Genomic DNA, 14,427 nt, shown 5'->3' on the forward strand with positions numbered 1-14,427 from the left:
GACAGATGTGGGTGCTCACTGGTGGACCCTTGGGTGGGCTGCCTTGTCGTTGTAACTGCACTTTGGTCACTAATTAATATAGATATATACTAAAACCTGCACACCATTAGATGAATCAGTCAACATTAGGGTTCAGCAGTGACTTTGTATTTGATTATTTTTCAAGGTCAATACCCAAATAGTTCAGCTGTACTTAACAGCATCAATAAGTAGTTAGACCATTTTAATTGCTATGAACGGCATTGCTTTTGCATACTCTCTCTCAGTCTGTATTCATCTCATATCTCTGTTTCATACTGTAAACTCCCTAGGCCACAGCGTTCAGTTTTGGCGTTTTCAATACCTAGCACCATACGATCCTTCTGCATTGTTATTTAATGCTACAGCACTGCTACTAGTAAATAATTATGATCATCGCTTTTGATTCCATATCACAGGATTCTCCTCACGTATTCTGAGGATGCTCTGTTCTGATGATTGCTGTGAAGGCCAGTATTTAGCAGGATATGGTTTTTCAGTTTGCCCACTGCACAATCTATTATTAGAGTGCAGATTCAGCCCTCATGTGCCTTTTCATGCATAGCGAAGAGAGGTATTTCTTTTCTCTGCTGTTAGCAGCATTAATGATACCCTTCTGAAAATGATGTGTGAATAGCATCATTAAACTGCCTTGCAAGCGCAGGCGTGAAGGGGGGGGGTGTTGTACATATGGAGAAATTATATATTACATGATAAAAATTAGGTATAAACTGTGAGAAGAAATAGGAAAGACAACACAGAGAGCTAGGTGATTGTTGTAGGTTCCTTACAACTGAACTATTCTGTTCTGTTCTGTTCTTCCTATTCTAAGCTTAGCTTACTTGCTCCAACTTACTCAACTCTTCTTCCAAAAAGGAAGAGGAGCTTTCAACCAAAGGAGCTTTCAAACTCAAGGTGTTTCTCCCTGTCTTTCAAGTAAACCCAGCAGGTGAAAATTGCATCCCTGTTGGGACAGTTATTCAGCAAGTCTGCTGGTATAGTCGCGTACGAAGGGAAGGCCTGTTTTAGAGATGCTAACTTGGACTCCTGAATTGCAGTAGCTTCCTGTTAGAGTTAATTAGCTGGCCCAAAAATATTGCTTCTCATTCTGGTTTGTTTTTCACTAAGATGGGCTATTACTTGGATGCACTCCAGCATGACCCACCACATATCTTGTCCGTATGCCATTCAGATCAACCATGTACCTCAACAAGCAGGAGAGGCTGGTTTGGCCAGCTTATCTGTGGAACAAAGACCTCACCTTTCCAAAGGACATCTTAATTGCACTTTAAGACAAATAAAAGTGAAAATTGATGAATTTACAGGATTTCCCACTCAATATTTACCATTTTTATTTCCCAGCGTGTACTACCAGCTTTACATAAAAAAAAAAAAACAGCTTCATTTCTGGGCCCATGACATATTTCATGTTCATTTAACCAACCTAAATTATTTCTTTTGGGTACATCCTTACCTAAATATCACTGTATTTGGCTTAGTCTGGGTGTAAGCATGTAACCATCCCCTAGTTCCGGCTAGGATGGAGTTAATTTCCACCTGAGCTGGGAGAGGAGCTGGAGCTGGTGGCCCTTGTGGCTGGGGACCCAGCTGGGATAGGTTACTAATTACCCACCAGCTGGGACAGGTTACCCAAATTGGCCTGAGTGCCATTCCATCCCATGTGACACCCTGCTCAGTGTATAAAGTGGGGATGGTGCTGAGGGGTGGGTTTTGCTACTCAGGAGGGAACCAGGCATCGGGATCCACTGTGAGCTGCTGTAATGTAAACTGTGTGCTTAAGTGCTGTTACTGCTCTTGTTTTCCATCTCTGTTTTCTCTTCCTCTGCTGTTCTGTTAAACTGTTTTTATTCCAACCCCTGAGTTTTGCTTTTTTTTTTCCTTTCCTGATCCCCCTCATCCTAGTGGGGAGGTGGTGAGGAGGGGAGTGAGTGAGTGAGTAACAGTGTGGTATTTTAGCGGCCAAGTGGGGCTAAGCCCACGGTGTTCATTTCTTGTAGATAGTGTAGAGTATCTTATTTGTAAATATACATTTATGTTATTACACATCTGCATGCCTGCATCTCTGTGTGTGCTGTTTACTAGTCTGCAGCAGAAGCAGCTGGATCAGAAAGTCAGGGAAGCATTAAGGAGAGGGAATGATGTGAGGCTGCCAGACAAAGTGGCTGAGGGTTGCCTCTGCTAGCAGTGGTTCATTTTTCATGGACCATGATGGAAAACAGAATGCTAAATTGAAACGGTCCTATGAGAAGTTAGTTTTCTTTTCAGAACTAGGATCAAAAGGGAAACTGTTCCTAGTAAGTTAGGATTGCGGTAACAAAGTCAGCTGCCTAGGTGGGATAACAGCAGGTCTGGTAAGTATAACTCTGTAGATGATGATACGTAAATTTGAAGCCATGGTCACCTAGTGCCCACCTCTCCTGATCTAAAAACAAGAGTGCAGCTCAAGTCTAGTTGAAAGTGCTGCAGTCCCTCTTCTGTGCTTTGTTGAGTCTCTTTCTACTACAGTCTCCTGCTCTCAGCTGTGCAAGGCCTCTTCCTGCTCATAATCTAGGAGCATCTGTGGGTTTGGTGCATTTATTTTTCAGTGTGTGTTGGTCATATGTTAGAGATTAGAGAAAAAGGGACTTGAAGCTTCATCTGTGTATCTGGATGGACGTTAGTGGCAGCTGCAGATGCATCTTTGGATATTCCCTTAGGAATTTGTGAGCGTAAACAGATTGCAACTAGATATAATTAAAGTCTTGATTGTTAAATTCTGCAATGTCCTTAAATCAATGCATGTGCACCAATGAACAACAGGACACTTTTCAGAGCACAGTAGTATGTTAAAAGTTAGTCTACTGCTTCAAAGATATTTTATGGGCTTGAAGCAGCTATGTGGGGAGAAATAAGAGGGTTAAGCATCTCTCTTGGATTCAGTGTGTGCGAAGCTTTGAGTTAGGCTTCATGAGTGCAACCATTAAATTAATTCTTGCCAGGGAAAACAAACCACAGACAGAGCCACTCATGCACCAACTAGTCACAGTTTGCAAGGTTAGCTAAAGTTTATCAAACTCCCCAGATAAAAAATGTCATTAAGATACAGGTAAGGTTATAGACAGATACCAAATCCCAGGCAAGAAACCTCATTAAGGTACACTCAAGGTTGTAAATATATGGGCCAATTAAATTCAAACAACAAAATCCAAACTCTGTCATTATTTACAATGTTAAATATTTGGAAATTAAAAGTTATAGCTAGAGATAATATGCTTTCTATAAAATTTGTAATCATGTTTCAACAAACACAACTTCAGTATTACCTTACCTTGTATTTCTAGTTGTGATGCTCTTTGCCGTGGGATACTGTGAAAACTGAAAGTCTGCATGGGTTCAAAAAAATTCTGCACAGATTTGTGGAAGAAAAAGCCAGCTGTAGGTATTGAAAGCAAAGCAAACACCATTTATTCTGGAGTACACTGAGCCACAAGTCCTGAAGACCTGAAGAATATTCTGGGGAAAATATCTTTTGACTTGCCTTCTTCTTATGTATGCCCATAAAGATCAGATTGGTCACTCAGAGACAGGCTGTTAGGGTGGATGGTCCTTTGGGCTGAAGCAGTATTGCTGCCATCGCGGCATTTCCTGCAGTCACAGAATAATAGGAGACTGGATCTTACGTGCAAGGAAGCTATGGCAAGCAGTGCTCTGTCTTAGAGAACACAGGATGCAAAACAAATAATTAAATGTGAAATCCTTGCAAGTAAATTCAATTGAAGGGTTTTGAAGGGACACTCTGCCTCTAAAAAGCAGTGTTAGACCCTCGAGATATTTTTAAGTTAGATTTTTCATTATAACATAGTTGTGAACATTGTCTTTTCTCTTTTAGCTTCAATAGTGATTGGTAAATGGTGGTGTGAGATGGAGCCCTGCCTAGAAGGAGAGGAATGTAAGACATTGCCTGATAATTCTGGATGGATGTGTGCAACTGGCAATAAAATCAAGACCACCAGAGTAAGTCATATTTCTGTCTGTACCTGGGAGGTTGTAATAGGAAAGAGAGTCACTCGTAACGGCTCACACACATCTTTTCCATCATCATGTCTGCTGTAAAAGTCTCAAAGCTCACTGCATATCTCCTCAATCACTCAACGCTTCTGGCCATAATTTAGTGAAAATTTGCATGGATTCAGGCTGGTCACCTCGGAGCTGCTGAATTGTCAGATCACTTTTTTACAGACATTGTCACCTCAGAAAAAAAGCTAGTGCACATCACTGGGTCCCTTTCTGGTGGCTAAAGGGAAGAACATTAGATGGAAGGGATCTGCTGGATCCTAGATCCATTCCTTGGCTGTTCCAGGCCACATCTGTATGAGCAGCTGTACAGGTGCTTTGTAGCATGAAATGGTGCTGAGGACTCAAATCTGCGTTTCAGCTCTTTCTTCAGAGCAGCTCCAGCCCCATGAACCCATTAGTGACATACTGTTGAGACGCTGAAGATTCAGTTGATGACAACTTTCACTGTGCATTGCTAAGGAAATGCAGAGATGCAACTGCAAAGAGAGAGAGCGTGAATGAGCTGGCTGAACTTCTTACTATGAGATTAGCTTTGGGAAAAAAAAAAGTATTTTTCAAAAATAGGTTCTAGTTTTTCTTTGTGCAATTGTTTCACAACCATTTTCTTAAAACTGCCACCTAAGCTTGTAATCAACAATTTTAATTAAATTATTTAATTAAATTATTTCCATACCAAGATTGATTTTTTTTCCAGGAAAATTACATAGTTGACAAGTCAAAATATTTTTTTATAAACGGATAAATTTTGGTTTTCAGTGAAGTGGAAATAACTTTTGAAACCTGCAAAATGGAGGAAAAAAAAAAGCACATTTTCAAAAAGTTTCTCCATGTTTATTAAGAGGTTCTAGATACTCATACTCAGCTACTAATTCACTGGAATGTGAAGTGTAGTGTCATGATTTCCTGACTTCTTTTTTATACAATCCTAACTGTAGTAACTTTTCATGTCTTCTATGCCTTTTGTTGAAGGAGGAGATTTTACCCAAGCTGATCTCCATGCCTTCTGAATTCTTTTCTATCCCTCCATATGACTGACCCCAGGATGAATTATTTCTATTGCAAGTCTAGTTTCTCAAACAGTGCCTTCTGGCGTGGCTAATCTCACCACCATGTTAAATTTTTAGGGTACATATTAACATAGGAGGTTTTCTTTGCAGAAGGCAATAAGCGGCCCCTGAAAATGAGATGCACGTTGCGTCTTAGCCATCTCACAGAGCAAAGGCGCAAGCATGGAGGGAGCTGGGATTCCTTGGCACGATTTCTTCCTGGAGCGTTGTTATGGCTGCAAACCATTGAATGCTCACAACTGAAACACCACTGGAAGGTTTTGCACTACTGTGTGTGCATTACAGTGCAAGAAAAAAAAAAAACCTACTACGTGTCCTTTACAGTGAGGCAATTAGGGATTTAAAATGGAAGAAAGTGATATTAAAGAAGTAATAAGCAACATGAAAAAGAATGTTATACTTCTGTTAAATTACAATAATTCAGTACTTCTGCAGTCTAGCTGCAAATTATATAATTCAGGAATTGCATTTGGTTTTTTTTCTGTGAAATTGTCCTGCTTTTAACTCCCCCAACCCTCATCATACAAACTGGTTTTAAGCGATAGCCTGCATCTAGAAGTGTTTGCTAGAAACTCAGCGGCTTCATTAATATGCAGATGTATGGTCCAATCTATTCAGTATGCATTATTGTATTTCATTTAAATTAAATACTTACAGAGTGAGTGCTCATAGCTAAAAAAAATTTCTTCATTTACCCACAGGAGTTATTTTAATTAGCTTGTGAGGGGAGTACCTTATGGTGCTGCTTCCAGTAGAATTTTACTTTGTTGCTTTAAAATATCATTACAGAGCCCAATTGACAAAGGCAATGTGACATGATGTGCTTAGCAACTGCCTCTTGCATTTTCTGAGTAAAAATTCTACTTCATAATCCCTGAAACTTTGCTTGAGTACTGCTGCGTCAAGTCTAGCAACATAAATACAAAATAACAGAAACAATCAGATCCTGAAACAGGCATTTTTTTTTCTTTGTTTTGTCATTTCAGATGGCAGCAGAGAAAGAGATTACACTGTAATCTGTACTGACCCCAGCCCAGGCTGCAAGATTGGGCCATGTGTGTCTAATTTGTGTAGTTAAGGAAGTTAAGAAAGCAGAAGAAACAAGACAAATCAGTCAACATCCTAGCTATATCCATGGTGATTAGCCAAAAAAGCTACAGCGAGTCACCATAGGCTGTAAACTGCAAACTGGTTTATGAAAGGCTTCTCCTTGCACTAAATCCATTTATGTTAGGCAGCTGCTGTCCTGACAAGGAAAACATTCACATTTTTGACTTGCAGGACTGAAATACTTATTTGTATATTCTTCAAGGTCCACAATAAATCACATATAAGCATGTGTGTGTGTATGTATGAATACATGCATATACACAATATGTGTAATTTTACAGTGCAGTGTATTACTTCACAACTGGTTCTCAGATGAGATTAATACTGAGCAGTATCAGAAGAAGGTGGACAACAGATCCAGTGAAGGCTTTGCCAGCACATCCTCCATTCCTTCCTTTTCATGCATTTATTCTTGTCTTTAGTCCTTCAGCATAGCTCACTAATTAAGCTGTGAAAGCTAAAGATAGAAAGCTCACAGCCTCTGTAAATCGATTTGTTTTCTGTTGACGGTCAGAGCAGGTGACAGACACTGGAAAAAAAAAATCATTTTGTAATTCAGTTTTTGGAACAGTTTCACTGCTTTTTTTACATCCCTATTCACTTTTTTTTTTTTTTAAGAACATAAGTTTCAATGCTTTCCTTATAAATGTGGGGCTCTTTGAGCTGTTCTAGGACCTGGATGCACATCACATCACTGTATTTTAGCAGAGCAATGGGCACCAGGGGAAATGCCAGAGCCTGGTCTCAGTCTGGATGCTGGGAGATGGTGCCCACAAGGGCACATAAATGTCTGTAAGAACCAGAGCTGTTGAAAAACATGAAAACATGATTCTTCATTAATCCTGTGTTTTGTCACTTCCCATCTGAGCGAGGCAGTCACTCACAAGCTCTTGACACTGGATTGGTGTCTATGTGCAACTTTCTGTGTGCTATTTTGCGGGGCTGTTGAGGAGCACAGTGCTCCTCCCCACAGCTTTCTGCCCAAGCTCGTGTGCACACTGTGCTGTGAAATGCCCTTGTTATCTAATCCACACTGATAGCACCTGGCATTCATGAACTCTAAATACTTCCACAAGCTGATTTTCTGCTGGTACTGTGGAGGATGGAAATTCAAGCATTGAGCACCTGAGGACTGGCAGAGCATCTCCCCTGTTATCCCCCAGTTACGCCCCAGTTCCACCTACCCCCCCAGTTTCTAGAGTAACACTTGGTTTACCGTACACTTTACCATCAGAGAAATGCAGACCATTTTACGGTGCCCCGAATGACCTGAGTATTACATTTCTTAGCAGCCATTGCTTGTCTCATGCTGCAGCAAATAGCACCTGAGGTGCCCACAGACTTTTGGCACTGTGGTCCTCTGTCATTCCCTGCTCCTACACCAACCACACAAATTCTTGAGGTGGTCTACAAATGAGAAAGGGGTGTGTTCATCCACAAGAGAAAAAATCCAGCAGTCAACTGTCAGTTGAGGAGAGAAGAAAAAGGAACTGAGGGAAGGAAGGAAACGGTAAATGAACCAAAGTTTTATTTTCTTTTTTTTTAAGGTGGCTGACTAGGTTAGTATGTCAGATAAGTTTCAGATTAAGTTTTTCTTTAGAGTAGTGAAGAAACCCCTCTATTTGTGTGATAACAGTCTCTGTAATTAAGAGGTCAGTTCAAAGCAGTAGAGCACAAGATAGTAAATATCTCTTGCTATAAGACTTACTGCTGCATTCCATCGTATGGCCTAGTGCTTAGCTAATAATTTGTAGCCCTGATTTAATGCCTAAGCCTGCTCGTATTCAAGTCAATTTGAGTTTCATTGCTGACCTAGTTGTCTAGCAAAGGGCTGGACCCCTTGTGCCATTCATCTGTGTGTTTCAGTGTGGGAAAGAAACAAAAGCCTCTCCTTGAGAGAGCTATTTTTGCTTCTGGTCAGTCTTTCTTATTTCAGCATCCAGAAAAAAAAACCTGGGTGGTGGTGTTTCCTCTTCAAGCCATTAGCGTGCTCACGCAGATCAATTGTGGTGTTAGTCATAAAGAGCGATGGCTTTACGGTCTGTTGCAGGCCGTGTTATCTCACCCAAGGTGAGTAGATGAAGTCGGTCAGACTTTCTGGTCTATTTTATTGCGAGTCACTCCTACCATGCCCCTCTTTGGGTAAGTGGGTTGGTGAGGGTCGAAATGAAGCTGAAAAATGGATCCATCTCCATGTCCTTGTCTAGCAGAAGCTCCTAGCATCGCTCTGAGAAGGGGAGGGTGGAAGGCTGGGGTGAGCATGGCATCATGGTGTCAGGAGCTGTCCTGGCATATCCTGCACCACCAGCCCAGGTGATAGATCCAGGCAGATCCAGGATCTGCCAAGGCACAGGCAGGAGCTTGGTTGGAGTCTGCCTCTTGCATGTCCTGAAATCCCTGAAGCCCCAAGACTGCTATTTGAATTAAAAGCTGGACATGAGCCGTCAATGTGCGCTTGCAGCCCAGAAGGCCAATCGCATCCTGGGCCACATGAGAAGAAGCATGGCCATCAGGTCGAGGGAGGGCATTCTCCCCCTCTACTCTGCTCTCATGAGACCCCATCTGCAGTACTGCATCCAGCTGTGGAGCCCCCAACATCAGAAGGACATGGACCAGTTGGAGAAGGTCCAGAGGAAGTCATGAAGATGGTCAGAGGGCTGGAGCGCCTCTCCTATGAGCAGAGGCTGAGAGAGTTGGGGCTGTACAGCCTGGAGAAGAGGAGGCTCTAGGGAGACCTTATAGTGATCTTCCAGTACCTCAAGGGGGCCTAGAGAAAAGAAGGGGAGAAACTCTTCAGCACGGCTTGTTGTGATAGGACAAAAGGTAATGGTTTTAAACTAAAAGAGGCTAGATTTAGATTAGACACAGGGAAGTTGTTCTTTACGATGAGGATGGTGAGGCACTGGCCCAGGTTGCCCAGAGAGGTGGTGGGTGCCCCATCCCTGGAAACATTCCAGGCCAGGCCGGACGGGGCTCTGAGCAACCTGATCTGGTTGGAGATGTCCCTGCTCCTGGCAGGGGGGGTTGGACTGGATGGCCTTTAAAGCTCCCTTCCAACCCAAACCATTCTATGAGCAGGGCAAAGTGCCACGAAGCCTGAGTCTGTCTCTCTTCTCATATCATGTTCTATATAAATGACTCTTTCTCACTTTCTTACTGCAGATCCACCCAAGGACCTAACAGAGCGTCGTCTGCATGGAGACAGTGAAAGCCCTGCTGATTTATGAGGACAAAGTATTGAAAGTTTAAAACCATCTCAGCATTTACAAGCCAAATGGATTTTTTATTTGCACTTTGACTGTTTACCAGATAACAACAGTGGCTTTACTGTGTGAAAGAAGAGATTCAGTGGAAATAATGCCCCTGATTTTTGACAGCTGAAAATAAAAATGAAGAAAATGGTTCCTTTGGTAAAGTTTCCAAGATTGTGAAGTACAAACAACAGTATAAGTTTGGATCTACAATTTACTTTATACCAATTAAAGTATATATATAGAAATATATATATATTAATATATGATATTTTGAAATAAAAGCCTCACTCTTCAAGAAATTGAATAGTACCACACTTTGCTGCAGCTGCTGTAAATTTTTTTTTTCTTCTTTGTAATGGTCTGGAAGATCCCTACCTGCGAGAAATGTGGCAGTGAAGAGGCAAAGCAAACCTGCTGCGGGTACAAGGACGCCTAAGAGCTACACGAATCCTACCGATGCAGCATCCAGAGCTTCCCGTTCCCTTCGGCAGAATTTTGAGGGCATTTGTTGTTCCACTTTGTGTTCTGGAGGCTTTTCCCCTTGTGCAATACTAGCATGCTGGCTTTGCTTCATTAACCATACTTGATTGATATATAACAATGATAATTCTACCCTCTTCCAAGAAAATATTTTTAGAGCTGTTAGATATTCCATGAAGAAGAGATGGACAACTACTGAGTGACGTACAGTATGTATTAAAAGTTTATTTGGCAGAGTTTGGTAGACTGTGAGCTCCCTTCTTATTAAAGATGTACTGTACGTACTATGTTTTCAGACTTTGTATAGCTCATAGAGACTACAGTAAAAACCCAGTAACCAGCTCCAGAGCTTTGTGGTGTTGGCTCACTAATTCTTTGGGAAAAAACCAACAAAGCTATTTCTTTCCAGACCAGCACGCGAGAGGGCTTTTTACATACAGTTTGGTTTTTTTACGAGCCCACTTGCAACAAGCATTTCAGGTTAAGCAAACGTCTCTGTGGACATCTCGAATGCTCAGAGACACCCACACGCAAGGGACTGCCTGGCTGCGTGCTCTTGTCCCACAGCACACACAGGAGAACAACCTAAATTTAAGCTTCCCTCATTGCAGACCAGGCTAACTCCCGCTGAGAACATTTGCCACCAGCTGAAGGGCATACACGTGGGCAATACCGTGGCACAGCAAACACACAACTGTTTGTGGTAAGCAGGCTGTGTCTGAGCCCTGCTTTCATTTCAGGAATAGTTTCTCTCAGCTTAATTTTAATCTGTTTCTTGCTAAGGTGAATTCAGCTGAGAAGAGCTGCTCTTCAGCAAGGAGGCGTCCACAGAGACGTTGTTCTACTCACTGCGAGCTATTTGACTCCACATTTCTAGCTAAGCTATTGCTGTTCATCATGCAGTCTAGCCCTTGCTTTGCTGGAGCAAGATCAAATCTGAGGGCTGCAAGCCTAGTTCACATTCCTAGGCACTTCCCTGAGCAATTCAATTAATTTCAGGGGGTTTATTCATCTGGAAAAGTATCTTGCTGTCACGCATAAGTCTGAGCAATCTACCCTTCAGTACACCTAATGCTACCAAATCAAAGAGGAACAGGGAATTGTAAAACTTGTACTATTCACTCCAGCTTCATTTCTTTAATAATTCCAATTTCCTTTCAGCCTGCTTACCTGTCTGTCTCAGGACCCCGTTGGCCACACTGATCACATTTAATCCAATGCAAAGGAAGTGCTGCACTTCCTGACCTGGAGTTGGTCAAAATTCTCCTCCTAATTTCTTTCTCCTTCAGGGCAACCACTTCAATCCCTGATGCTTCAAGAGGCAGAACTTTGTCACTGTAATTACACTGTGTTAATACAGCTACATGACATGTCACGCCATACTCCATGCAGGCTTTCCATGCTTGTCCTTGCCTGATGCTCGGAGTGGAAATGGATATGCTGTTTCCAAGTACTTCGAGTCTTTCCCCTTTGAAAAGATGGGCCAGTGAAAAGTGTCGAAGGAAGAAACTTGGTTTTCTTCTGTGCACAGAAAGGCTAAATAGGAGCATAAGCCTCACCACCAGTTGTAGGTCCTAGCGCATGGAAATTAGCCTCGCTGGTGGCCCAGCGGAACAGGCCATGTGTTTTCTGGCCACAGCCACCTGCCTAAATTGCAGAAGACGCCCAGATCATACTCTGTGTTTTAGATATGATCTGCCATGGCCCTGTGTCGCTAGTCCCATTGTCTCAATTCAGAGAGGACAACTGGGTGCCTGGTTACCCACAGTTAGATGTGGTCCTGAAATGAGATCATCAGACCAGCTCCAGGCTCACCTGCCACATGTAAGGAGAAACTCCTCCAAAATAAATCCTTAGTGTGCCTCAGTTTTACTAGAACGGCACTTCAAAAACCCTAGGCTCCTCTAGAGCTAAGCAGCTTTTGGTGCATGAAGAGGTAGACTCTGCCACCAGGAGATAAGTTAATTAAAATCCAGGATATGTTATCATCCCATTAAAAATGGGAACTGAGGCACACAAAGATAAATGGCCACTCAAAAAAATCACCTTGGCAGGCTACGGAAAATTGAGCAGAAATTGAACTTTGGTTTCCTTATTCCCAGTCTACTGGTAGTCTGTAAGATGACTCTCACACAGCAAACTAGCCCATGGCCTCTTGTACCCTTTGCCAAAGCCTGAGGTTTCACCATTGAGAGGTAGTTACCCCATAGCAGTGTATCTGACATGGCTCAGACTGTGAGTAGATAACAATGCTTGTGCCTGTGTCTATGAAATATGCCTGTTGAGATCGGGAAATATTAGACTTGCTAAAATATAAGCAGGAAATGTTGTCATTACCCCAGCAAAGTTTCTTAGAGATGTTTATGAATTTTTCTTTGCCAGTAGGCAGCCTCAAATATCACCACACCAAATTCAGTAAACAGCTGCGTCTCTTTGAAGTTGCTGCAAAAATCTGCTCATGAAGTGCGGCAGTAAGAAATTGCTGTTTTAATTAACATGTTTTAGAGGGGAATTAAGGCCTTTGCAAAAAATAATGACTAATAAAATGCGAAGTCAAATTAAGAACTGGATGCAGCTAACCTTCATTGTTTCAGTGAACCAAATTGAAAACAATAATAAAAAAAAATTCAACCAGCCTGGAGTGACAATGATCATGTGTTTCAGTGACACGCACAGTAACACAGTGTGCAGCGGGAAGATGTCAGAGCTGCTTTTTCACCTCTGCCGATGGAAACCCAGTGTGTTTCAGTGGTGGAGTGAATGGGCCCCATGTCCTCATGAGACAGTGAAAGTCATGCCATTCTTTGCACAGTGTTAAAAAGTATTTACATCACCAAGAAAAAAAGTTAAAAAGTTCCTACTTTCTGTCAGAAATCTAGAGAGAGTCATGTCAGGGAAAAAAGAAAAATATTCGTCAGTGCATCAAAGATAAACTTAGATTTATGTCAGTGTTTTTTTTCTTCAGATGTGTGAAACCAAGTTATGTAAATCTAAAATGTACAAGTTGGAAAAAAAAACAAACCTAAAAAAAAAGAAAAAAGTAGCTACCATCTGCCTATTGATTCAGAAAAAAAAAAAAAAAATCTAGATTATGCACTGCTGTCCAAAAATCTCTGGTAATAAAAAGCTCAGTGTGGTATGATTTGATATTGCTTTGAATACGGTACATGCTATAGTTATAGAAAAAAGCCCCATGGAGAAAGTCCACTGCTATGGTCAGCAATTGCGAACAGCATAATGTGCACCTGAACTTGGCATTACACAGAGAAAGGCCCATGACAAATTACTGAAGGTGGTACCATTTGGGAAGAGTGATGCTCTTATCAGACCTATTGATTGACCATTAACAGAGTTTGCAGATACTTTCAGTGGTGTATTGCTGGTATATTTTCCTATTATAAAATTATTAGTTATGTTCCTAACTTTGCTCATTTGCCATTTTCTGTTTCACTCTATGGTCCAAACATAATTACAGATGACAGAGAAGCTGTAGAGATAAACATACCTTGGCTTGGAAAGCACATCTACTTCATCTGAAGGTGGCAGTTTTTGTTTCTTCTTCAGTGGCAGGATGAATATTGTGGCCTAAAATGAGCTTCTCTTTTATCAATACCTTGGTCACATCCCAGTAAGCAGGGTTTAGAGCTTGCCTGACCAAAAAAAAAAAAAAAAAAAAAAAAGGGTCATGCTTTTTTGCCTGGTACTCTATATATTTTTTTTTGTCAGAGGAAAATAGAAATACATTCCACAAATAATCTCTCAGGTAGACAGGAGGAGATGTGTGTACGGGGCAGTTGCTTTAAGGCTGTCAACACTTTTTCTAGTTCACCAGTTTGAATTCAGATCATAGACCTGACACATATTTATGGTTCCTTCTCCGAAATGCTCACACAGTCACACCACTTAACTTCACAAATATTTATACTTTGGAAAACTGTGCTGCTCTGAGGAAAAGAAACTGAATCCTCTGCTTTGCAGGTAGGAAACCGAGACTCATAAGATTTGAGACCTGTCCAAGGTTATGCTAAAAGACTTCAGCAGAGCCAGTAGTAGAAATGAGGACTCCTGGATTTTAGGTCATCATCGCAGATGGTTCATCTATGGTTTACATCAGTGAAATTTCACTCACAGCAGACCCCAGCTTTTAGCTCAGGCCACAGAGTGTAAAATTAGGGTTTCCTGCAATGAAGTGTGGACACCCACTCCCTTCAGCTGCGCTTTGCAAACCACTGATGCATGGAAGACCACCACTAGACCTACTCCAACGTCTTCTGCTCCCACAGGGACACAGTTCTGTCCTACTCTGGTATCATGGCTCCTGAGCAGAAGCTACTTTGAGCCTTCCAGATCAGAGCAGAGATGAGAAAAGGCACAGACGTGGCTATGGCTAACCCTGATGGGCTGAGAAATAGATGTGGCCA

The 14,427-nt window shown here is 41.8% G+C and overlaps 1 protein-coding gene across 2 annotated transcripts in view; it reads left to right on the forward strand.

The window, feature by feature from the left end:
* Positions 1 to 12,641, forward strand: part of TAFA1 (TAFA chemokine like family member 1) — a 230,093-nt gene extending 217,452 nt beyond the window's left edge. For both annotated transcript variants that reach the window (XM_086755538.1, XM_086755539.1), the window contains exons 4-5: positions 3,908 to 4,032; positions 9,435 to 12,641. In XM_086755538.1, coding sequence (XP_086611664.1) covers positions 3,908 to 4,032; positions 9,435 to 9,452 — 143 coding nt within the window. In that variant the 3' untranslated portion in view covers positions 9,453 to 12,641. The remainder of the gene's footprint in view (positions 1 to 3,907; positions 4,033 to 9,434) is intronic.
* Positions 12,642 to 14,427: the final 1,786 nt, after the last annotated feature.

Source organism: Chlamydotis macqueenii, chromosome 10 (assembly GCF_036417535.1).
Source record: "Chlamydotis macqueenii isolate bChlMac1 chromosome 10, bChlMac1.mat, whole genome shotgun sequence".
Lineage (NCBI taxonomy): Eukaryota > Metazoa > Chordata > Aves > Otidiformes > Otididae > Chlamydotis > Chlamydotis macqueenii.